This window comes from Triturus cristatus, chromosome 8, assembly GCF_964204655.1.
Source record: "Triturus cristatus chromosome 8, aTriCri1.1, whole genome shotgun sequence".
In the NCBI taxonomy this organism is placed as follows: Eukaryota; Metazoa; Chordata; class Amphibia; order Caudata; family Salamandridae; genus Triturus; species Triturus cristatus.
Genome location: NC_140591.1, coordinates 1696113844 through 1696139495, shown reverse-complemented (window position 1 = coordinate 1696139495; position 25652 = coordinate 1696113844). Strand labels below are relative to the sequence as shown.

At 45.0% G+C, this 25652-nt stretch overlaps 1 protein-coding gene across 7 annotated transcripts in view; it reads right to left on the bottom strand.

Annotated features, from left to right (window-relative positions):
* The window catches only part of LOC146808630 (uncharacterized), a 320797-nt gene that overhangs the window by 75666 nt on the left and 219479 nt on the right, over positions 1 to 25652 (bottom strand). For 5 of the 7 annotated variants that reach the window (XM_085623656.1, XM_085623657.1, XM_085623655.1 and 2 more), the window contains exon 4: positions 18493 to 18573. The exons of the other annotated variants lie outside the window; for them this stretch is intronic. In XM_085623656.1, coding sequence (XP_085479782.1) covers positions 18493 to 18573 — 81 coding nt within the window. The remainder of the gene's footprint in view (positions 1 to 18492; positions 18574 to 25652) is intronic. 7 annotated transcript variants of the gene reach the window in all.

Genomic DNA, 25652 nt, shown 5'->3' with positions numbered 1-25652 from the left:
CGTATTAGAGATTGATTATCAACAGTCTGAGAGGTGGGATGAAAGAAAATTAGATTTCAAACCCAGCGTCCCACGCTTCGATCGGGCAAGGCCGGATTCATTAAGGTCAGTTGAAAGAGAACACGGCGTCGAACCCATGCAAATTGGAACTATAAGGGGGCCACTCTCCAAGGAAGAGAAAGAAAAGCGGAGACTAAATAATCAATGTCTGTATTGTGGAACCAGTGGGCACTTTGTCAAATATTGCCTCGAGAAGCCCAAAATCTTCAAGAAGGAAAACTCTCAGCACCACCAGTAGAGGGAGTTGGGCTGGTGGTTGCTAATAAGAATTCAACTCCACATTCACATCAAATAGCCAACACGTTACAGTCTTCCGCCCCACATCTCATTCTGACCATGACTTTGAAATTCCGCGACTTCGAACTTTCAGGGGTTGTCGTGATGCTTGATTCTGGGGCCACTGGGAACTTCTGCGACCTTAAGTATGCTTCAAGAGTAGGATTAAAGGCAACACCTAAGGAGAGAATAGAAGTGGTGGGAGCCGTTGATGGAACCAACCTGTCCTCCAGCCCAATCAGCAGTCAAACAGAGATGGTGGAACTCATATCTAAGGAAGGTCATTGGGAGGAGATCCAATTCAACCTGATTGATGCTCCGCAGTTTGGAATCATTCTGGGTCTCCCCTGGTTGACGGAACATAAACCAACCATAAATTGGAGTGAAAGGACTGTGAAGTTTGACTCAAGCTATTCTCTGGAACATTGCTTAGGTAAAAAGCCGAAAAGCCCAAAAGAGAATCCAGCAGCCTCTCTGTGAGAAAGGGAAATTATGGTGTGTGCGGTTCAGACGGCGACCTTGCCGGAGGAATATTTGGGATTTGCTGAAGTGTTCAGTGAAGCTGAATCTAAGAAGCTTCCTCCTCATCGGTCTTACGACTGCAAGATCGATTTAGTACCCGGATCAAACCTTCCTTGCAGCCGTATTTACGCGCTCACTGAGCCGAAGAATCGACATCTAAAGGAATATATTTCGAAATATTTGGAGTACGGATTCATTCGACCATCTCAGTCCTCGGTCTCACCCCCTTCGTTTTTCGGCCCAAAACGGGATGGGGATTTAAGGGTGTGTGTTGACTACCGCGCCTTAAACAAGATTATCATCAAAAACCGCTAACCATTGCCTCTGATTTCAGTCCTTCTGGATCAACTAAAGGATGGTAGAAATCTTCACCAAGCTAGACTTGCAGAGGGCTTACCATCTAATCCGAGTCAGGTGTAGAGATGAATGGAAAACTGCATTCAGGACAAAATACATATTGCATGAGTATCAAATCATGACCTATGGCTTGAGTAATGCACCTGCAGCCTTCCAATACTTTATTAACAATGTTCTGTAAGAATTCATAGATCGATGTGTGATTGTTTACATCGACGACATTTAGATTTTTCATCCACAGAAGAAGAGCACCAACTTCAAGTAAAAGGAATCTTGCGCTGTCTGAAGGAAATCAATCTCTATGTGAAGCTGGAAAAGTGTGCTTTTGGAGTGACTTCAGTGGATGGTCTAACTATGGATCTTAAGAAGATTGAAGCAGTTCTGGATTGACCTTCAACAACCTCAGTGAGAAAAGTTCAAAGCTTCATAGGTTTTGCTAATTTCTACCGAAGATTTATTCGAGATTTTTCCTTGAAGGTAGCCCCCATCACAAAATTGTTGCGAAATGGAGTTCCATTTCTTTGGTCAACAGAGGCTGAAGAAGCCTTTCGGTTCTTAAAGAAAAGTTTCACCACGGCACCCATCTTGCTGCACGCGGACCCAACTCAACCTTTTTATTTTGAAACAGATGCCTCGGAACAAGCAATCGGAGGAGTGCTCTCTAAAAACATTCGGAAGCGGACCAGCTTCACTTGGTGGCGTACCACTCCCGGAAGTTGCAGCCAGCAGAGAAAAACGATACCATTTCAGAAAAGGAGCTCCTTGCCATTAAGGACGCCTTCCAAGAGTGACGACACTACCTCCATGGTGCCAGACATGTGTTCAGGGTGTTCACGGATCACCGAAATCTATAGTTCCTCAAGTCGGCTAGAACTCTGACACCAAGTCAGCTTAGGTGGTCCCTGTACTTCGTTGACTACGACTTTGTAATCACTTACAGGCCAGGAAAAAACAATGGGAAGGCCGATGCCTTGTCGCGGATAGACACGGATGGAAAAAAAGGTTTCATTAGGGATCAAAAGATAATTCCAGAAACAAAAATCACTGGGGCAACTGTGGAAAAATCTCTTGAAGAGAAGTTCAGAGAAGCCTTGACTTCAGATGAAAAGTTAAAATGGGTCCTAGAGTATCCGGTTCGAGACATTCGTGAAGGATTGTCCTTTCATTCCAAGGCCTTGTTTATACCAACTCAAGAACTCCAACAACAAGTGTTAACAGAGAGCCATAACAGCCCAATTGCTGGACATCCCAGAATTCATCGAACAGAAGAATTGCTAAAAAGACAGTTTTGGTGGCCAGGACTATCAAAAGACGTACGAGTGTATGTTGAAGGCTGCGAGATTTGTGCAATAGGAGAGACTGATAAACAGGCACCTTAGGGGTTGCTGAGACCCTTGCCTACCCCTCCATACCCATGGCACACTGTCATGCTCGATTTAATAGTGGAACTGCCCTCCAGTCAGGGATACAATTAAATTCTAGTGATGGTAGATGCCTTCTCAAAGATGGCGCACTTTGTCGCTCTGAAGAGAAATGCATCAGCAAAACAAATAGCCGCCCAACTAAACCAAGATCTGATTATAATGCATGGCATACCTAAGGCTCTGATAACAGACAGAGGTTCCCAATTGTTGTCCCATTTTGAAGGCCTATACCAAGAAATTGGGCATAGAGTCACGATACTCTACCAGTTTTCATCCGCAGATTTATGGGCAAATTGAGAGGGCCAATCAGGAGCTCGAGAAGTATCTTAGGTTATTCCTTCTAGACCAGGAGGGTGAGTGGCCTGATCTTCTTTGGACAGCTAAATTTGCGCATAACAATGCTAAGAATGTCTCTACTGATTATTCACCTTTTTACCTTAACTACGGAAGACATCCCAATTCAGTGATTTGCGCCCAAGAAATGTTGGTGCCAGAAGCTCAAAACTTAGTCCAACACCTTAGTGAGGTACATCAATCAGCCACTAGGAACTTAGCAAAGCAAAGGAACGTTCCAAAAAGGCAGCTGACAGAAAGAGGAGGCTAGAACCCACCTTGCGAGTTGGAGACAGGGTTTAGTTAAATTCTAGAAACTTAAGCTTAAGAGGAAATAGAAAGTTCCAACCACACTTCGTAGGTCCATTTCCAGTGGAGCAAGTTGTGAACCCAGTAACCTTTAAATTGACACTTCCCCCGCAGCTTAAGATACACCCTGTGTTTCACGTCTGTGAGAAGTTGGCCTGGCATATGCTGGTCACTAGTTATAGTGGCCACCTTGCACCAGTCCAATTTGACTCTTATGGTAGATAGGTTTAAGACAACCTTTTAAAGAAGGCTATCCTAGTGGTAGCTGTGGAGAGCAGCATTCAGGCTAAGTCTCTGAGGAATGTAAAGCAGCTTGTTTTATCTTATAATCTCTTGAATTACCAAATGAAAGGACACCACACAGGTATATATATCAAGTATACATGTATTTATTTCTAGACACACTCTACTCATCTCTTTATGAGATTAGAAGCCAGGTACACATTCAAATGTCAATGTTTCACAATATATTAAGCACATATATGGCTGGGGCCCTAGGGGCGTACCAGACCATATACTTAAAAAATGGGTTAAGGATGTCGACTTGCAAAATGGCAAGGCCTAGGGCCTGGGGAATCGCTGGGGCTTAACTACTGCAGTGTTAGCAGGTAAGTAACAAGCCCATGGGAGACGCGTGCAGTGTGTGAACACAGCCGCGGGTTCCCTATTGGTTTCAATGGAGCAAGTCGCGGTTTGAATTTTAAAGTTCTAGGGCACTTCGAGGAAGTCAAAAAGCAAGCCACTTACAAGGTAAGTACTTCGAGGGCCAACACACACTTGGTCACCGGAGTGCACGAGTTACCTCACCCAGGGAAGCTTGATGCATAGGTGTCTTTTGGTGTCGGGTCGAGGCGCTGTTTTCAATGGAGACCAAAGAAGACTTGCTGCTTGCGATGACTGGTGAGGTGTCCGCTGGAATCCGAAGAGGGATTGAAGATGGAGAAGACCTGAAAATTGAGGGGACAGTGTTCAAGGTCACTTGCCAGTGACCGGTGGCCAGCAAGATGGATGACCACAGATGTCGCGTCGATTCAGGTTGTTGATGGTGTTTTGACTCTTCGCTCACGAGGTCCAGGAGAGATTGACGATGACCAGCAGCTGGATTCGTAGTGTCCCATGACGTCCGCAGCTGATGACATTGTCGACAACCGGATTGGAGCCAACAAGTCTTGGCAACTGCAAGTCTTGTGTAGACTGAAGAAAGTCGATGGTGTAGACCAGTAAGGTCTGATGGACTCACCCAGCAATGGTGAGTGAGGACAGACCTGGAGCAATCAGAAGAGCCCTTTGAGTTGATGAAAAAGTCTTCGGGGGACCCACTAGCCAACGGGCATGTGATCTCAAAGACTCCACCTCAGGAAATGCTTCACAGGAGCCCACGGTCACTCGGGAAAGGGTAGGCTGCTGATTTTTGGTGCAAGACCTGCTGGAGGCTTGGGCCACAAAGGGTCCAATGCACAAGTTTGTAGAATGTTGTCTAGGGTTTGCACTTGACAATAGTGCACGGTCCCCGGGTATTGCTGTTCCTTGTCACTCGTGGGATCCACTCGCCACAGCTTCGCTGGGGACTCACACGGGCCGTCGAGAAGTCAGGAAATCCTCTTCCAGGGCAGCAGGGACTTCGAACTCCGCCAGGAGCGGGAATGTTTGCAACCATTGATTAAGGTTTTTGGTGCCTGCCAAGCAGGGGAGTCACTCCTTGACTCCAAGGGAGATTCTTCTGTCTTCCAAAGGTAGTGGAACGGCGAAGGGCCAGGATTCTTCTTTTTAGAGCATCGTCCAGGGTTATCTGCTTTGCAATGGCAATGCTTGCTATCTTATAGTGAAGATTGGGGAGGGACTAGCTCTATGACCACTGCTCTAGGAGGGTCTGGGTAGTGGGTGGTTACACCCACTTCCCTTTGTCCAGTTTCGTGCCAGAGCAGGGACAGGTAGCCCCTGAACCGGTTTTTGCTGGCATATGCACAGAGGAGCCTACTGCTCCCCCAGTGCAGGACTTCAAAGCACTCTAAGAGTGCACCCACCCAGCTCCAATACACTAAATCCTGTCTGGAAGGTGGTGACACCTCCCTGTGACAGGACGCCTTTTGTTGGGTTTCCTCCACTGCGAGTTTCGGTCAGCAGCAGGAGGGCAGCTCAGTGTCTGTGCTGGTGGCATCCATTTTGTGATGTCAGGGCTCTTTTAGATTTCTACCGTTTAGTACAGTGGGTACATGTCATCCCCTCTAGAAGGGTGGGATCATACTCCCACACCAGTTACTGGTGTGGGGGTATGATTCCAAGTTGTTTGAAAACAAACACAACATGTTTTGATGCTGTCATTCCAAAGTTAGCATTTACTGCTAACTAGTATATGGTTTAACCGCATCCACAAACAGCAGCAGGGAATAGACTCTGCCAGCTGCAGAGGGGTCCTGCTCATGCAGAATCACCCCCTCACATAGTAAACCAAGCACCCTTCCCTCAGGATTGATAGGGCCTGCTATAGGGGTGGCTGATAGGTTTATATATGTGTGTATGGTGAGGAGTGCTAACACTACATCACACAGGCTGCAGTAGCAGGCCTGTGGTGTCAGATTGAGAATGCTTCCCAGGGGTGGCATAATACATGCTGCATTCCCTGGTAGGCCTGTGAAGTACCAATGCCCTGGGTACCTAAGGTACCATATACTAGGGCCTCATAAGGTACCACAGTATCCAATCACTAGTGCATCTAAGATGCACACCAAGTCGTTTAGAGAGAACAGAGAGACTGGGGCTCTGATTAGCAGAGACCCAGCCAGACTATAGCCAGAAACCAGTGTATACATCAGAAAAAAAGTGGGGGCAACATAAGTGCAGATCCTACTCTCCTACAACGTCTCCTTCTTAAAAAATGTCTCTATACACCTAAAAAAGAAAGAAAGAGCTAGACCTCTGAGGAAATATGAATTTCTATGATCAATTGTGTCCCCTATCTTAGACCCCAACGGCTCCATGTACGTGCTACAAGTACATGTATGTTCCCTCCACTTCCAGCTATGAAGACGCAAATACATATGCGTCCAACGTCAACATGTCCTCTTTCAGATTCGCCATGAATGGGTCGAATATTCCGTTCCTAAGTATGCCTTGCCACCGTCTTTATATGGTGTACCTTTCACGTTTTTCAGCTCTGGCAAGTTAGGCCCTGAATTCTGCCATCGAGTCTTTTCCTGCCTTCTGCCTCTGAAAGCTCCAGCCTGGACCTGCATCTGTATCCATGACCTTTGTCTTACTCCCTGCGCGGCTAACGGTGCCTGGCTCGGCCTGTTGCCTGCCAAGACTGTATTTAGCCTTCAAGTTATCTGCTCCGCTCCTCGACCAATACATTCCTGTCTCGTAGTTTAGGTAAACATCCTTCCAGCTGCAGAGCAAAGGGCCCGGCCTCACTGTCTCCGTGCAAGTAATTCATAGCTCCTGTTACCATGGTAGGCCCATGCCCCCTCGCATCTCATGTAGACACATAGACGTTTATTCACGCACTAGCAGCCAGTATAGAATAGCCTCTGCTTGAGAGACCTTTCCTTCCAGATAATACAGTTCCTTAAACACAAGATATTAGATACGATTTGGGATTAGGTTGTTCTGACATCCCAGACTTCTGTCTCCTCATGTAGGGCTCAATGTCAAGTCCCCTTCACCCTCTAGTTCCACGTCAATCACACGTCATGCTGCTGCACGCGCATCTCTGCAAAGTATTTCTGCTGACATTGCAGGATTCTCTTATGGATCCACCCACCTGTGTCATCCTCTTAATGACGTTTCTAGTACACGCCTTTATGTACGCCTATTGTAACGCCTTTTTTCATTACGTATGTGTATTCTTATCTCTCTTCTCAGCTGTTACGCCTTCTACATCTGTCTTTACTGTAATGCATTGACTATATATATGACAACCTGTCAATAATGTAAGCGCTGATCCCTTCCTGAACCTTCGTGGTGACGGAATCCGATTGCCTGGTTCGAACCAATTCCTTTGTAAGGAATAAAACCCCTTTTATAACCTCAAATACCACGGATTCTGCCTCTTATTTTTCTGAGTTATTCTTATTAAACTTTACCGCATAAAAATAGTACAGGTAATTTAAATATTTACCACATAATTGGCGCCCGAACAGGGACGTCTCTCACGCCCCACACGTCGGAGGTGCGTTGCAGGCCCGGTCCCCTGCCACTGCCGGACGGACAACTACGCGTACCCGCAGGATTTCCTGTACCTCCCTCAGGCCAACGGAGGTGACTGAGGCTGCGATCAGCACCCAGACGAGGCGGTGAGGAGTGCGGAGTATCCCGACCAGAGCCTAGCTGAGAGAGCAAGATCCGAGGTATACAGAGGCCCACCAGGTTCCGAAGTTCCGAAGTATCTACGTCGAGTCGAGTCCGGTCCAGTCCAGTCCAGAGTTTCCGAGGCCTTCTGTTCCGTTCCGTGCTTCCCGGTGAGTACCGTTGCTGGGGACGCATCTAGACGTGCGCATTGGTTTGTGCCGGTCAAGACGGGTTTGGGTACACAGATCCGGTCTGCACTGTTTCAGCAGTGTATCTGTACTGTTTAGCAGTACATCCAGTATTATGCAGTTAGCTAGTTTTATTCTGATTATCATTGTTCGTTTTAAATGTTTTAACATGTTTTAAATGTCGTGGTATGAGTGATTGTTCGATCTTCATTACTGTGTTTATTGTATAAATTGTGTTCAAGTCCGAGTAAGAATCAAGTAGCAAGATTTAAGATGCCGTTATTCTCAAAATTAAGACAGATAAAAACTAGAAAAGGGATACTCGAGGAAGCCGTTCCCATTCCACCTAGGGACACTCCAGGGTACTTTATGTACCATAAACATGGCCTAGATGCCGTATTATATCTTGATTTGTGGGTGGACTACACCAAAGATTTAGCAGAGAATCAGAGATGGCCCGCTGCTGGGCCATGGGATGCAGATTGCATCATGAGAGTAGAAGAAGCATTATGGAAAAAGAAAGCCAGACAGTCACAGAAAGATGCCATTGAGTTATGGCGTAAAGAATCGCATAGACGCACAGAGAAAGCGTTCAGAAAAGAAGAGAAAAGTAGGGAGGATTCAGACAAAGCCCGAAAAAACGTATTAGTTGAGGAAGGTATCCGAGTAAAAGCAGAACAAGTAGACAGACAACAAAACACTCTTATGAATGGTATGTATCCTCTTCTGGCCGAGGGTTTACCTAAGGCCACTCTGGAAGTACCAAAAGATCTGCCACCTCCATTGCTTCCGATTAAATTACGCCCCAAGACCGCAAAGGACATTTTCCTTTCTTCCTATTTAGACGATGTAGCCCCCGAATATGTTAATGTTCCGCCGCCACACACACCACCTGCTGATGGCACTCGACCCCGAGATGTTCTGACCCCACCTACGCAGCAACATACTTCCCCTCCCGTTTCAAACATTCCGCCTGTTCCTCCATTCCTTCCTGCACCTAATCTCCCTACCTTACACCCAACAAATCCATTTGCTGAACCTAGCACCTCAGGAGGTGCGACAGGAGGTTTTTCTACGCCACCGCAAACAGATCGATGGACTTATAGGGATTTAGCACACCAACGTACACCTCAAACAGCGAATTCCGATATATTTAAGGAACCTCTTACAGACTGTAGATATGATCCAGTACCCGGAAAAGACGACAGAATGATGCTATCATCAGTACGTCTACGACGAGTTTCGAACTATTTAATGACACTACCAGGAATGGTTGATCATCTAGACAATATATATCGCTTTGTCCAAACAGGGCAAGGCCCTGAAAGTATTGGCGAGGCCATGGCATACCAGAAAGTGGACATGCAAAAACTGTTGTTACGCTTCTTCATAAACTGCTTGATAAGAAACAGAGATAGGCCTGATGTAGATCCGGATGAAATGCAAGAACTTAACAGATGGGGTCAGAATATAGCAGACGGAAAACATGATAAACAAAAGAGTATAGAAATTATGTGCCGAAAGATCCGAAAAAGAGTAGAACAAATACATGAAAGAGGATTAGATGCAGATAAAACTGAATCAGAGGAGGAGGAGGAGGAACAATCAGAAATGACAACAGGACAATTACAATTACCAGCCAGAGAAACGATAGCTTATGTAGGTAAGGGAAGATCCTTTAATAATTCAATGCGTCCGATACGTCCAGAAAGTAAGAGAATTTTTCTAACAGCCATGTCAAATCCAAAGACCCCTGAACACTTATTCCAGGCTACTGATAAAATACTTCAAGAACGAATGGGGTACCATGTACTCGATTCTATGGATGAACAAGAATTAGCCAGGTCAGCAGTACAATGGGCTGACAGCTCTGACAAATACAGTGATGATGCGCTAGCACACACGTTTTTTAATCTTTCACCAGACGAACAGCGTTTAGCTGGTATATACATGATACAACACCTCCTTATATTGTATAAAAGCCAACACTCCGATCCTGGTCCCCTACCGGATATACTGATAGAACTACTAATGAATAAATGGAGAGGTCTAGGTACTGATCTAATTAAAGAAATTCTAGAACATCGGCACAGGTACAGTGCCTTCCTGTGTCCAGAGCATGATTCAGCTCCTTCCATGGAAAGAAAAATGTATTACATAGACAGACAGAATCCCTTACGCGAAGTACACCCAGTTAAAAATGAAGATAATACTTTTAAACGCGTGTTTGTATACACGCCCATAACTAAAATAGAATTATTGGAAATGAAAAAATTAGTGCCCAACCATGACAAAGATCCAGCAGGTTTTCACCGCGAAATAAAAGATATGTTACTCATGGGTGATTATACCTATCCTGACATTATGAAAATATTAAAAGTATTATTGCCTGCCGGTATTTACGAGAAACTCAAAGAAAAAGAATGGGAGGTGGGAGACCAAAAGATTGATTGGACTGTATTAGAAAACGAAGAAAATGCCCGAACTGCAGGCCTAGGGCTTGGGGAAAGAACTAAAGCATTGCCAGGATTGTTAGTACAAGTATTGCCACGTTTATTAACTACGAAAAAGGAAGACTGGGGTGCAATCTCAGCCTGTAAACAGAAACCCGATGAAGACACTAGTGATTTTTACTCCCGATTTGAAAAATGTTTTGGTATTAATAGCGGTCTGAAAGCAAATAGCGAGTCATATCCACATCTTTTTGTAACGAAATTAATCGAGAATTCTCTGCCCCAGGTTAAGAACAGAGTATTGAAAGTCGAGAGCACTTGGCAAGCTAATACCCCTTCACAAATGTTGCAAATGTTACAGTACCACCAGAATAGAATTAGAGAAGAACAAGAACACGAACAAAGACGTATGAAAGACACGAAAATGAAAATGCTCGTTGCCCAGTCAGTTCCAGCTGACAGCCATAAAAAGGGTGCGACACAGTCCAGTAATTCGGCGGTTCCTGTTAAAGGGACATGCAACTATTGTAAACAGCCAGGTCATTATATAAACGATTGCGCAGTTCTGAAACATAATATCTCTACGGGTAAAACTAAGGAGAGACCACGTCCACCTAGACAGGATCAGATCCAACAACAAGTACCTCAGAATGTACAGCCTATGCCAGCTTCACAACAGACCGTAACAGTACCACAGTCACAGCCTATTGCCGCAACACAAAATACGACACAACAGATGTACCAGTATGCACAAAGTGACTATCCCGATTATCAGCGATACACATGAAAAAGCCTAGAGAGGGAGGTTGGCTTGCCTCTTATTGAGGTACCTGTAGACCAAGATGGTCCTTATGTACATAGTCAAGTATTAGGGAAAGACAGAAAGTTTTTAGTTGATACAGGGGCAAGCAGAACAACTATAAGTCACAACGAGGTTCCAGGGGCACCCCTCTCAGGCTCACAGAATATTTCCCTTGGTTTTTCAGGAAAGCCTATTGTTAACGAAGTATCGCAACCTCTTCCTCTTACAGTTGGTCCTTTGACACGGACTACAGATCTATTGCTTACAAAATCATGCCCAGAAAACTTGTTAGGTATAAAGACACTGAAAGCTCTAGGAGCTGTAATATGTTGTTCCCCGGAGGGGGTACGACTATTCTTGCGTGACTTTAAAGGTCACTACGTATTAAAAGACATGGATCACCGATTACAGAATGTCCCTGTACATTTATGGGCACAAGGCCCCACTGATGTAGGTTGTATGCACATTACACCATATCGAGTCACACTCAAAGCAGGAGTGGTATTACCACGAATTCGACAATACAAGTTACCCCCAGATGCTGTAGTGGCTTTGCTGCAAATCATTGACGAGCTCATTGCACAAGGAGTGGTTGTGGAAACCGACTCCAATGTATGTAATTCTCCGATCATTCCAGTTCTTAAACGTACTGATCCAAAAGCACCCCCAGTTTATCGATTAATTATTGATCTGCGCGAATTGAACAAATGCATTATACCACAGTATCCCGTGGTCCCAGATATCTCGTCACTGTTGACAGCTATTGATTCAGAAGCAACGTTTTTTACTGTAATTGACCTCAAGAACGCCTTCTTTAGCGTCCCAATTGATCCGGAAAGCCAATATTTGTTCGGATTCTGTTTAAATGGACGAAGCTTCAAATTTGCACGCGCACCTCAAGGATTCACAGAAAGCCCCAGCATCTACAGCCAAGCACTGAAAAGGCAACTTGACGGTATCCACATGCCTGTTAACACTGCACTGCTTCAGTATGTCGATGATCTGCTGATCACCGCCCGAAGCGAACCCGAATGTGAAAAAGAATCACTGACGGTTTTACATTTTTTGGCCGACAAGGGGCACAAGGTGTCCCCTTCGAAGCTGCAATTCTGTGTTCAGCAAGTTGTGTACCTTGGGCACTTGCTGTCCAAGGGGGGGAGACAGCTCACACCTGACCGCATCCAGTTAATTGTAAACATGTCACCACCCAAGACACAAAAGGAGGTGCGGGCCTTCATAGGCCTCACTTCGTACTGCAGACAATGGATTCCCCAATATGCATTTCTAGCAAAACCACTCATTCAGTTGACAACCCAGGAGGCAGCGACATCGACTGTCCTCCCTTGGACTCAGGAACATACACAAGCTTTTGAAAGCTTAAAGAAAGCCTTATGTCAAGCACCAGTTTTAGCGACACCATGTTACAGTAAGCCTTTTACACTATTTGTCACAGAACGTGAAGGTACTGCCTTGTCAGTACTCGCACAGGAACAAGCAGGTTCACACAAACCGTGTGCTTACTTCTCTAGCACGTTAGATCCAGTAGCCCAGGCTCTGCCTGCGTGCTTGAAATCAGTCGCAGCGACAGCTTTAGCGATCAGACAAAGTGATTCCATAGTATTAGGACACCAATTGACAGTGCAAGTTCCACATTCTGTGGAAGTTCTTTTAAACCGAACACAGACCCAACACTTGACCATAGCACGACTGACGGGTTATGAATTAACATTGTTCCAGCCACACATATAAATCAGACGCTGTAATACATTAAATCCTGCCACACTTTTGCCATTAAATGGAACAGACCCATTGGCACATGATTGTATTGAAGTCATTACTATTACGACGAAACCCAGACAAGATTTGACAGACGTTCCATTACCAGATCCAGACCTGACACTTTATGTGGATGGTTCATGCATGAGAACAAGTGCAGGAGAGTTAGTGGCCGCTTACGCAGTCACGACAGACACCCAAGTTATTGAAACAAATTGTATTAACACCTTGTCAGCTCAAGCAGCAGAGCTCATCGCTCTGACGCAAGCCTGTATTCAAGCCAAAGATAAGAGAGTTAACATATACACAGATTCACGTTATGCATTCGGAGTCGTACACGACTTCGGAGTCCTCTGGTGAGAGAGAGGTTATTTGACTTCTCACGGTGCCAACATTCAACACGGTCCCCTCATTCAAGCTCTGTTAGACGCAATACATCTGCCTAATGCGATATCTATTATGAAGTGCAAGGCCCATACAAAAGTTACTGATATCATTTCCCAGGGTAACGACCTAGCAGACCGAACAGCTAAACAAACTGCTCAGAATCAGACTCATGCAACTGACTTGACAAAGACAATAGTTCCGACATCGATACACTGCATGACAGTTAGGGATCCCGCCCTTGATGTAATTGACATACAGACACATGCTACACCTGAGGAAATAAAGAAATGGACTGAACTAGAAGGGATCCAAACAGATCAGGGATGGATGACGAAGGGAAAATCTACATGGTTTCTCCCCGACTCCATGGTTCAAATTATCATTAACACAATACATAGTCCAGCGCATTTAGGAGAGAAAGCTATGCTAGACAGTATTCAAAACATTTGGTTCAATAAACACTTACGAGCAGCAGCCAAACAGAAAGTGCGTACTTGCATGATTTGTTGTCAGTTCAACCCAGGTAAAAGCGTTCCTGTAGAGCAAGGTGGATTTCAACCTCCCGATCATCCTTTTGAAGTCCTCCAGATGGATTATATCCAGATGGAACGTTGTCGAGGATTCAAATATGTCCTCGTAGTTGTATGCGCACTTTCCCGTTGGACAGAAGCCTACCCAGTCTCAGATTACACTGCTCCGACCACTGCCAAGCAGCTGGTTCGTGAATTTTTCCCACGGTATGGTTTGCCCCGTGCTGTGTACTCAGATAACGGTCAGCCGTTCTCATCCGAGCTAATGAAACACATTTCACTCCTGTTAGGCTACAATTGGAAATTCCACTGTGTCCGGCATCCCGAGGCAGCAGGTCTCGTGGAGCGTCATAATCAGACTCTGAAAATTCGACTTTCTAAAATCTGCAGAGAGAAAGGAGTCGACTGGATAGTAGCTTTACCAGTTGCGCTCTTTTACATGAGAATGGTAGCGCATTCTCGAACAGGGCTATCCCCGTACGAGGTGGTCTTCGGTAGGCCACCAAGTATGTGGGGGACGCCTATACCTCGTAAAATCACTGACGTTGATTGTAATATGCTGACAGATTACCTGGCTTCCTTGATGTCTGCACTACAATCTTGTCGTTCACAGGTAGCTGCAGCCTTTCCCGATAACACTGAGGTGAAGCCCCATGAAGTGGTTCCTGGTGATTTTGTCTTCATAAGAAACTTCGACAGGAGGAGCCCGCTGGAGCCTCGCTGGCAAACGCCGAAATTAGTACTTCTGACCACGAGGACAGCAGTGAAGATTGAGGGTCGCAAGGGCTGGCTACACTCGAGCCATATCAAGAAATTTCATGGACCACCTTCTGATTTGAACTCTCAGCCCTGCCCTTCTCCACAGACTGACTCAAAACTCCCCCTGTTCGAAAAAACTGAGTCGCAAGAATATAAACTGAAACTACGGTCTAGCAAGTCAGACAGTTTGATTGTTTAAGTCCTCTCCTAGGTGAATCGGTTAAACTAGTTTCTGACATGTATCCTCTAGACCGAAGTAGAGAGAGAGATAGACAGATACAGCTCAAGAAACGTGCATATTGTAAATCACTTCGTAGTCACTGTATAGTGACATTGTCGATTATGTTTTTTCTAAGTTTTCTGATTATTGCTGCAAGTATACTGTTGCACATATACTATCCTATCTTCAAGCATGCACATTCTGCTTTCAATGCCACTGCTGAACATTCTTTTAGCGAATTACCCTCGCATGAGTTGCCCTACAGACTTGTGCTGCGCAACAATACATTCATTAGTATGTTACACCACTCTCATCAGACCCTCAACGCTACAAATTGTTGGATATGTGGCCGACTCCCTCCCTATCAAAACTACAAGGGAGTTCTGCCCCTCTTTCCGTATCCGTTCACACACAATGGCTCCTGCGGAGCATGGTTTAGTTTGATTAACTCCTTAGACCCAGATACCGCAGTTTACCAAGACAACTGGGTATGGGGAAACCTGAACCTAGTTTTGCTTAAAGTCTGCTACCCTAACAAGGAGGGACGTCCCAAAAGGACAGGAACTGATCTAGAAAATGAAGTATATGGATTAGGTAACTTTACACTTAACCTCATGATTCTGAATGTTGAATCCGAAGCTGCACCAGTTTTGCCTGCTATGTCAGTATTACCAGTCAGAGGTGAATTATGTATAAGAAAGAATGGTTCAGTACACCTGGGTCATAGTAAATGTACTACTGTGATCGAATTCAGTGATCAAGGCAAGTCTACATTCAGAGCTTCCCGTCATTCCTACTTCGTTTGTGGTCATACCGCATATATACGTTTACCTCTAGATTGGGATGGTACCTGTTACATTGCATTCCTTCTGCCACCTGTTTTCCTAGCCCCTCCTGATTATCATAGAAATACTGATCTAGTACACAATAGACCCCAGAGAGATCTCCCGATTGTCGACTACACTGAAACGGCATGGGAGCAATACACAGACTTCAATAAAGGTTTCTTTCCCTACATAGGTACTGTAGCTAATAGTAAACTGATACGCAGATTAACAAGAACCCTTGAAGCAGTAGTGAATGAAACTACCTCTGCCCTAGGTAACTTAACAGAGGAGCAGTCTGCGATACGGATTGTTGTTCTCCAAAATCGTCTTGTCCTTGACGTCATCCTGGCCGATAGGGGCGGAGCCTGTAGAGTCATCGGATCTAGTTGCTGTGTTTTCATTCCAGAAAACGCGCCATCGGTATATAAAGCCATAACTCGTCTTCATAAGATTGCAAGTCTGATACACCAGAATCCAGGCACCTGGTCTTTGTACGGTTGGTTCTGGAGTGTGTTGGCAGCCTGGGGATGGAAGGTCCTATCCTTCCTAGGTATTGCCCTTCTCATAGTATTCAGTTGCTGCCTGTGTCTACAATGTGGGCCAGCGATTTGCGGCCTGTGTGCCACATCTTGTATTCCACATCCAAGTTCTCATTCAAAATACCGGAAGAAGAAAGAAGAGCAAATGATGTTACATGAACAGATTGATGGATTCATGAGGATCGATATTTCATGAAGGGTCCGTAGGGGACAAGGAGGGAATGAGGAAATATGAATTTCTATGATCAATTGTGTCCCCTATCTTAGACCCCAACGGCTCCATGTACGTGCTACAAGTACATGTATGTTCCCTCCACTTCCAGCTATGAAGACGCAAATACATATGCGTCCAACGTCAACATGTCCTCTTTCAGATTTGCCATGAATGGGTCGAATATTCCGTTCCTAAGTATGCCTTGCCACCGTCTTTATATGGTGTACCTTTCACGTTTTTCAGCTCTGGCAAGTTAGGCCCTGAATTCTGCCATCGAGCCTTTTCCTGCCTTCTGCCTCTGAAAGCTCCAGCCTGGACCTGCATCTGTATCCATGACCTTTGTCTTACTCCCTGCGCGGCTAACGGTGCCTGGCTCGGCCTGTTGCCTGCCAAGACTGTATTTAGCCTTCAAGTTATCTGCTCCGCTCCTCGACCAATACATTCCTGTCTCGTAGTTTAGGTAAACATCCTTCCAGCTGCAGAGCAAAGGGCCCGGCCTCACTGTCTCCGTGCAAGTAATTCATAGCTCCTGTTACCATGGTAGGCCCATGCCCCCTCGCATCTCATGTAGACACATAGACGTTTATTCACGCACTAGCAGCCAGTATAGAATAGCCTCTGCTTGAGAGACCTTTCCTTCCAGATAATACAGTTCCTTAAACACAAGATATTAGATACGATTTGGGATTAGGTTGTTCTGACATCCCAGACTTCTGTCTCCTCATGTAGGGCTCAATGTCAAGTCCCCTTCACCCTCTAGTTCCACGTCAATCACACGTCATGCTGCTGCACGCGCATCTCTTCCAAGTATTTCTGCTGACATTGCAGGATTCTCTTATGGATCCACCCACCTGTGTCATCCTCTTAATGACGTTTCTAGTACACGCCTTTATGTACGCCTATTGTAACGCCTTTTTTCATTACGTATGTGTATTCTTATCTCTCTTCTCAGCTGTTACGCCTTCTACATCTGTCTTTACTGTAATGCATTGACTATATATATGACAACCTGTCAATAATGTAAGCGCTGATCCCTTCCTGAACCTTCGTGGTGACGGAATCCGATTGCCTGGTTCGAACCAATTCCTTTGTAAGGAATAAAACCCCTTTTATAACCTCAAATACCACGGATTCTGCCTCTTATTTTTCTGAGTTATTCTTATTAAACTTTACCGCATAAAAATAGTACAGGTAATTTAAATATTTACCACACCTCTGAGGGAAAAGAAGAATTTGAAGTCAAAAGAATCCTAGACTCAAAAATCATGCGAGATAAGATCTTTTATCTAGTGGATTGGAAGGGTTATGGCCTTGAAGATATATCCTGGGTGGAACAATCAGATGTACAAGCTCCCAGTCTAATCAGATTGTTTCATTTACAATATCCACACAAACCCCAGCCAGGAGGCTTGATCTTGCGAGGGGGTACTGTCAGGGTCAGAATAAAGGGAGTTCAAAGACTCCAATGTTCCACTACAGTCTTGGGGAATGCTCATTCGAAGCATTCCTCCACTCAAAGAAAATCACGGGTAATTGTTGCAATTGGGAAGGCAACCCATTTTCTCCTTCCAACAGGGAGATTGGCAAAAGAGGTTGGCAGTCTAGTTTCTCACGCTTGGGTCTGGGCGCGAGCTCTCTCTCCGCTGCGAAGCCGCGGTGGAATTCCGAACCGCGCACTTCACCAATGAACTTCCCGAGTTAGGTAACGTTTCAAGGAGCTTTTAGGTAGACAGTGTTCAGGTTAGTTTTGGTGCTAGGCAAGGCGTAGGTTAATGCGTTATCGTTTTCGACAGTATTTAGTCAGGAATAGGATTCTATTAAATGTTCGAATTAACAAGTGAAGATAGGGATTTTCCACTTACCGTTCTACTTCCGGCAGGAGTTGTTATGTTATGTTAGTTTAATTTCTATAGCGCTCGACTCGCCCTGGGGCATCTCGGCGCTGCTTAGAAATAGTAACCTGAGGATTGGAAGGACCAGAGCGCATCAAAGGAGACAATTAGAACAGAAAGGCTTTCAACTGTTTCCTAAAGATACAATAGCTGGAAATTTTGCGCAGGGCCATAGGGAGCTTATTCCTGTATCTTGGAGCAAGATATGAGAATGCTCTGCCCCCTGTGCGAATCAGGCGAATTCGGGGAACCTGAAGAAGGCCTAGTGTGCTGGATCTGAGATTTCTGCAGGGTGAGTATTTTATGAGTTTGTTTTGCAAGTAGAGAGGACCTCTACCTTTCAGAGCATTATAGGTTAAAAAGCAGATTTTAAAGGAGTCTTCCAAGGTCCCGAGTCCGTGTCCAGTTGGTCTTTTTCCTGAGGAAAGAAAAACACTGAGAATTACTCAAAAGTATAAATTAAGGTTTATGAGTGCATGGAGTGACATAGTTGAGAGTTTATATCAGTGACTTACAGTCTTGTTTATGTTTAGGAAATTGCAAGTTAACATACTAAGAAATAGAAGAGGAGCTAAGGCCCAAGGCCAAATTGGTAGGAGAAGTTTAGAGTGACAAGAAGGAGAGTAGGGAGGGAAATTTAGAGAAGTATTAAAAGTGTACTTTCTGTTACAGTATCTTCACTATACCCCAAGAGAGAGAAAAGGAGTGAGAAGGCAGGAATAGCGAGCATTTCCAGAGGAATTGAAAGGATGGCTAGTGAAGCTAACAAGAAGGTCTAGGCAGTCTCTTCTCTGTCCACTTCCCTTTCCCCCAAAGGAGTTCACGCAACCATCTGTGGATAGGGTGTTGTTTGGACGGTTGAGGTGGGAATTGAGAAATTCTCTACATTCTGCTCCTGGGAGTGCTGGTTACAAGTGAGTGACAATCGGTCTTGACAATGATTCAGACACTCTCCCCCAGTCAAGCGATCTGGGTTAAATCAATCATTCTTTTACCCACTATGCTACCCCAGTTTGGACTCAGCCATGTGCAAATTAGTCTTGACCCTGTAACTCATGGGAACTGTCCATACCGAGCTGCCAAGCCAGGTCCTCCCTGGACAGAAATAAGCATCCTGGGACAGGTTTCAGAGTATGTCACCCTTCATCAGCCAAGCTAGCTTGAATCCAGTGACACAGTGAGCAAGGGACCCATGTCTGGGCATACCCATCCTAGTAAGGGCGAAAAGTGTAACTGCAACAAATGATGGACGGAATGCTGAATGATTCAGACACTCTCCCCCAGTCAAGCGATTTGGGTTAAATCCATTGTCCTTTTGCCCACTATGCCACCCCAGTTTGGATTCAGCCATATGCAAATCAGTCTTGACCATGTGCCTCATAGGAACAGTCCAGACCGAACTGCCAAGCCAGGTCCTCCCTGGACCGGAAAAAAGCATCCTGGAACCGGTTTCAGGGTATGTCACCCTTCATCAGCCAGGCTAGCTTGAATCCAGTGGCACAGTGAGCAAGGGACCCCAGTCTGGGCATTCCTATCCCACTTAGAGCGAAAAGTGTAACTGCAACAAATGATGGACGGAATGCTAAATGATTCAGACATTCTCCCTCAGTCAAGAGATCTGGGTTAAATCCATAATTCTTATGCCCACTACGCCACCCCAGTTTGGACCCAGCCATATTCAAATCAGTCTTGACCCTGTTCCTCATGGGAACAGTCCAGACTGAACTGCCAAGCCAGAAAGAAAACCTATTGTCCTGCCTTCCTTCCCCTGCTCTGGCTTGGCTGAGAAGCAGGAGGGCAGAATTGTGTCTGTGGTCGGCAGCAGCCCCAGGTTGCTGTCAGACTCTGGAAGATCGGTCCTAGGAGCAATGAGGGCTCCCTAGAGGAGCCCTACCATGGATGGAATCATACCATCAACACTGTTTATGGTGTTGGGGTATGATTCCGACATGTGTGATACCAAACATGCCCAGGTTCGTTTCAGCCAATTTAGAGATGGTCATCACGTAACGACGCATGGTCACTCTATTTCTTGTAATCGCCGATTCACTTATAAAGCCTGGAGAATGGACTCCGGGGTTTGTAGGGGTTTTCTGCAAATGCAGGGGCACCCTTACACTTGTAACCAAACACCCTGCCTTTGGGACTGAAATGCCTGCGAGAGAGGTGACTTACAGGTTTTAAGTGCAGTGATGTTAGATATAAGGAATCGTATAACTTTCGTGTGAGGTGCAAGCACCAACTCACACAGGCTGCAATAGCAGGCCTGTAGTCACAGTTTGGAGGGTCCCTCATGGGTGGCATAATACATGCTCCAGCCCATGGGGACTCCTGTTGTACCTAGGCCCTAGGTACCTTGGTACCATATACTAGGGACTTACAAGGGCACCCTAGCAGCCAATTAGCAATGTACCATGTACTCATCATAGCCAATTTAGGGAGGAAGCACAGTGACTGGGGTCCTGATTAGCAGGATCCCAGTCAGACTAGTCAGAAAAACAATATGACACCAGCAAAAAGTAGGAGTTAGGATTTTGTCTTAAGTTTGTCTTAAGACAAACTTAAGACAGAGTTAAGACAGTCTTAAGACAGACTTAAGACAGTCTTAAGACAGACTTAAGACAGTCTTAAGACAGTCTTAAGACAGACTTAAGACTGACTTAAGACAAACTTAAGACAAAATCCTAACTTAAGTCTGTCTTAAGTCTGTCTTAAGTCTGTCTTAAGTTTGTCTTAAGTCTGTCTTAAGACTGTCTTAAGTCTGTCTTAAGTTTGTCTTAAGACAAACTTAAGACAAAATCCTAACTTCTGTGAATATCAAAAGTAGTAAGTTTAGGATTTTGTCTTGAGTTAGTTCTGTGAATCGGGCCCCCAGTGTCACTCACTGCCTGCCACCACATGAATCATCTCAACACACTTGCAAACAACAATCACTCATAATATATATCAACCGTTGGTGCGTGCAATGCATGGAGTTTACCTGTTCTAATTCAAGAGCGGTGACGGTGGTACATTGTCGATCTATTGTTTTACGAAACCGACATTGGCCAGTCTTGTAAATCAAATAATGTGGGATAGTGTGGCTAGGGAATGAAAGATAGAATAGATAGGCACAGGATGGAGGCAGGCACAAATGTGTCTCTCCAATGTCATTGAGGGAAATGGGGGGATGCTTCTTCACTGCACACTGGTGCAATGCCAATCCAGCAATAAAATGTGTCTAAAATGGGATGGCTGATTATTCAGTCAGACACAAACAAACAAAATAAAATAATGTTCCCCTAGCTATATCTTTTTTTTGTCATCAAAGCAGTTCGGCGATAGGAAGATAAAGTTCTATGGTTGATGGCCCAGGCCTAGTAGTCAGGGAAGTAGAGTTTGTCCTCAAACTCAGGTGGTTTGCCCAGAAGTAGGGCAGCTAACATACCCTTCTCCCATAACCTGAGTCTGACTAATCACCCTCATCCTCCTCCTGTCATACTTCAGGTCTGGTATAATTCAGTGGTATAAAGTGCTTATTTATTCTGATCATGGTTGATCTCTCCATGTTTGGGGCAAGAGACTGGTCCTCCTCACTGTGACAACTGCACCAGCTGCACTGAACATACGCTCAGCAGACACTCTACCTACCAGGCAAGCCAGATATTTTGTCAGCCTTCTTAACACTGGCCATTGGCGCCTCTGCCAAAGACCAATACACCAATGGGTGTTGATCAAGATAGACCTCTGTTGGGTCATCCAGATAGGCCTAGACCAGCCTCTCAATAGTCATGGGTGTCCACCTTGCTCCACCTCTTATGTCTTCACCTCTGCACTGGACTTAAGCCCTGCCAGTAGAAACCAATCATATGCAGATCTTGGGGCTGATGCTCCTGTTGTTGCTGGTGTTATTGTTTTTGGTTTTGGGTGCTGTGAGCCAACATCACTGCAACTCAGGCTCTGAAGTTGAAGGCTGCAATGCAAAACTTGTACCCTGGAGGAATTGGCCTCTAATTCCCAGCAGTTCTTTTTCTAGCTCACTGGCTTTCTCAACTTTTCATGTTTTATAGTATCAAACATCCCCGTCTGAAAAAGTAATGAAAGTGGGCAGTAATGGTTGGTACCATGGATCAAGGATTGTGGCACAGATGTAATGTTTAGATGACTCAATGTTTCTTTGCACCCTTGCATTAACAGATGAGCGAAGGATTAAGCTCACCACAAACTCATATCTATATTTTTTTCATCCACATCTGAGAACATTTTAGACAGCTCCTTTAGCTGTTCCTAGAGCATATGCAACAAGAGGATAAATTTGGCCGATGGTACTGTCCTCCTGGCTGTCTTCCTGTGTGACAACCTCAAAGGGAAGCAGCATTTCTGTCAGGCATTTGATTAGGCCCTATTGGTCCATCTCAATGATCATGCCTTTCTAACCTGCATCCCCTCTGAGTTGAATTCCAAAGTGTTGGCACCTCGTGTATGAATGCTTTTACTGGCATTATATTATCTTCTGAATGACCCTCAGCTGTTTCCGGGCTTTAAAAGAATGGCTGAAATAAGTGCAGATTCTTCTGCAGATGGACAGTAAGTTGCTGACTCGGTCTTCTTTTTTGGGAAAGTCCTGTACAATAAAGTTGAAGCAGTGCACCAAACACAGTACCCTGAAATAGCCAACATCTGCCATGACCTTGACTATATTACTGCCATTGTCCGTGGCAACAAATCCAATTGGTCGCAGCCATTCAAAGACCTTGTTGTTATAGTCTTCCAAGATGTTTGCAGCAGTATGGGATTTCTCCATGGTGAACATGGCTACTGTCGCATGCTTCCGAGCGTCATTAAAAATCTCAGCAGTGTCAACACCTGCAGATATCTTTTCTCTAATCCCCACAGAAGAGATCCACTGTGCAGTGATGCACATGTAATCAATGCCTTGGCAACTGGTTTACCTTTTTGTCGTCAGATGGTTAGCGTGAACAGCTCTCTGCTGCAAAGCTTATCCAAGCAATTCCAGTACATCGTGATGTAGTGCTGGAGCAGCAACTCTGGCAAAATAGAACAGGCTGGGAACCTTTCATTTTGGGCAGATGCTTTCCACAAATTCTAGAGAACCCATCCCTTCCACAAAAGAAAAAGGGAAGAGATCCAGCGCTAACATTTTAGCCAGCTTTGCGTTGTACAAACATGCCGTTGGGTGGTTGCGTTCATACTGCCTCTTCAGCCTAAATATGACAGGAATGGTAGCCTAGATTTTTTCCTTTCCTGGTGCCACTGATGCAGATGACTTCTTGAGAGTAGACAGTGGTAGGCTCAATGTGCGTCTCAGTGGAGGAGTCACTATACGCTCTTGCCTGGGTGTCTCGACCTGGGTCATGTGCCATTGCGATGGTGCGGATGAGGGCAATACTACTGTACTGCTGGGGACAGGGCTGACTTGCATACCGAAAATGTCTTACTCTTCTTCACCTTCAGTTATATTTCATAAGTTAGGCCTAAGTAGTAAAGTGACCTTTCACCTACATCGTTCTACCTTATTCTCCTTAACGGTTCTAGCGCGGACCTTTTGTCCAGTTATGTACTAAATAAATGTTGTTTGGTTTCTTTAAAACTTGCTTCATTTATTATGCATGACGATTCTTAGTATCATATCTTAATCCCCTGCACATGGCGTACATGATTAACATACCCTGTATAATAACTCTGTACAAAAGTCATCGCTTTCATCATCCTTGAATGACAGGCCTACTTTGCATAATTACAATTATTGATTCAGGTTGATTTACATAATTGCAACCATAACATGTAGATCCAGGTAGAACCCCTGAGGGTACCTTTTTGCAGCCTTGGCTGCTGCAGGTAAGAGCAGTTGGGCCAGGTGAGGGGGGATTTTGAGAGACGACCACGAAGGAAAATTTAATAAATAATTAATTTTCCCTTGTGGTCGTCTCACAAAATCCCCCCCACCTGGCCCCACTGCTCTTACCTGTAGCAGCCGCGGCTGCCTTTTTGGTGTAAAAGAACGACACCTTCACTGGGTCAGCAGAGGAGAAGCTTCCACGTTGAAACTGAGGTCCCAGCATGCAGAAGCTCCAGCACACAGTGATCTGACATCCCTTGCGGGGTGTCCAACTCGTGACCAAGACAGGTTCCTTCATTTTCTCTCATCAGGTAATGGGGTTGGCTCTTTCCTAGGGGATTCTTATCTTCACATTACATGCATGCTTTTATACCCACATACATGCTAGGTCCATCTAGGTACAGTTAGATAGGGTCCACTTTGTAGTATGCTGAGATTACTGTTGATATATGCCTGCATATATTCATTACTTTAGCGCCATGGCAGAAATCTATGTACTGTTTACTCTTTTGGTGCTTGTAATCTCTTACGTTTGCTTCTGTTTTTTTTTTGTCCTCATACCACCATTGTATGCAAATAACAGCCTGTCAACCGATCTATACCTCCCCAGGCCTTTTGCGATAATTCAAAAGCTCCTGCGCTCGTGCCCTTCCCGTATCCTGGCTGCACAAACCATGCAGGTGTAATCATTGGACCGAAGGGGTTACACACTTATAAAACCATTCCAATCCTGGAAAGCCACCCAAATCTTAAAATGTATATTGGACTTCAGATCAATATCCATTTTAGCTGTTCTTCTTACTGCTTGTAACCAGTCTATCCCTTGTGGTGGGGCAGGTTCGATCAATTTTTTATAAATTTCCCGCCGGCAAGAAGGATTAGATAAAATAGCAAGGCCTGTTTATCCCCAGTAATGGCTCTGCATGGCTTATCTTCTACCCCCAACATTATCAATAAGAGGCTAACTTTAATGTTTGTATCTAAAATGTCATTAATTATCTTTTCCACCTCAGACCAGTACTCCTCTCACTAAGGACATTCAAAAAGATATGTTTATCATTAGCACTCATTACTCCGCACCTGCGACATTTGGGGGGGGGTATCAGTAACAAACTTTGCTAATTTTTGTGGAGTCCAGTAAAGTCTACTTGCCGTAAAGAAGTGGTTCCTCTTCAAGTTCGATGGTTTGACTGTTTTGTAAAGCAGCTTAAAAGAGAGTTGCCATCATTTTTGTGGCTCAGGAATCTGCATCACCTCGTCCCATATTTCGTAGGGGGCTTTGATTTTTTTTCTCCTCTGAAGTCGATAATGCATGGTGCCATCTGCTTATTTCCTTCTTCACTATAGTTTTGTTCTTTAAATTTTTTCAAACTCCCAATGACTCTTTGTCTCATGCCTATTCGCATCCCCAGGGACTTTAACTGGAGAAGTTTAAGCCGAGACAGAGATCCCCCTGTCTTTCTCCATAGCATTTCCCATGGGACCACTTCGTCCATCACTATCAGGCCCCCACAGACCTCTGTTCCTGCCCTCCTAAGTTATGTTATGTTATGTTATGTTAAGGGTAATTCTAGAGCGCGCGACTCACCCAGGGGCATCTCAGCGCTATACTTAGTTGATCACTGAGAGGGAAGGAGAGACACCAAAACAAATACTAG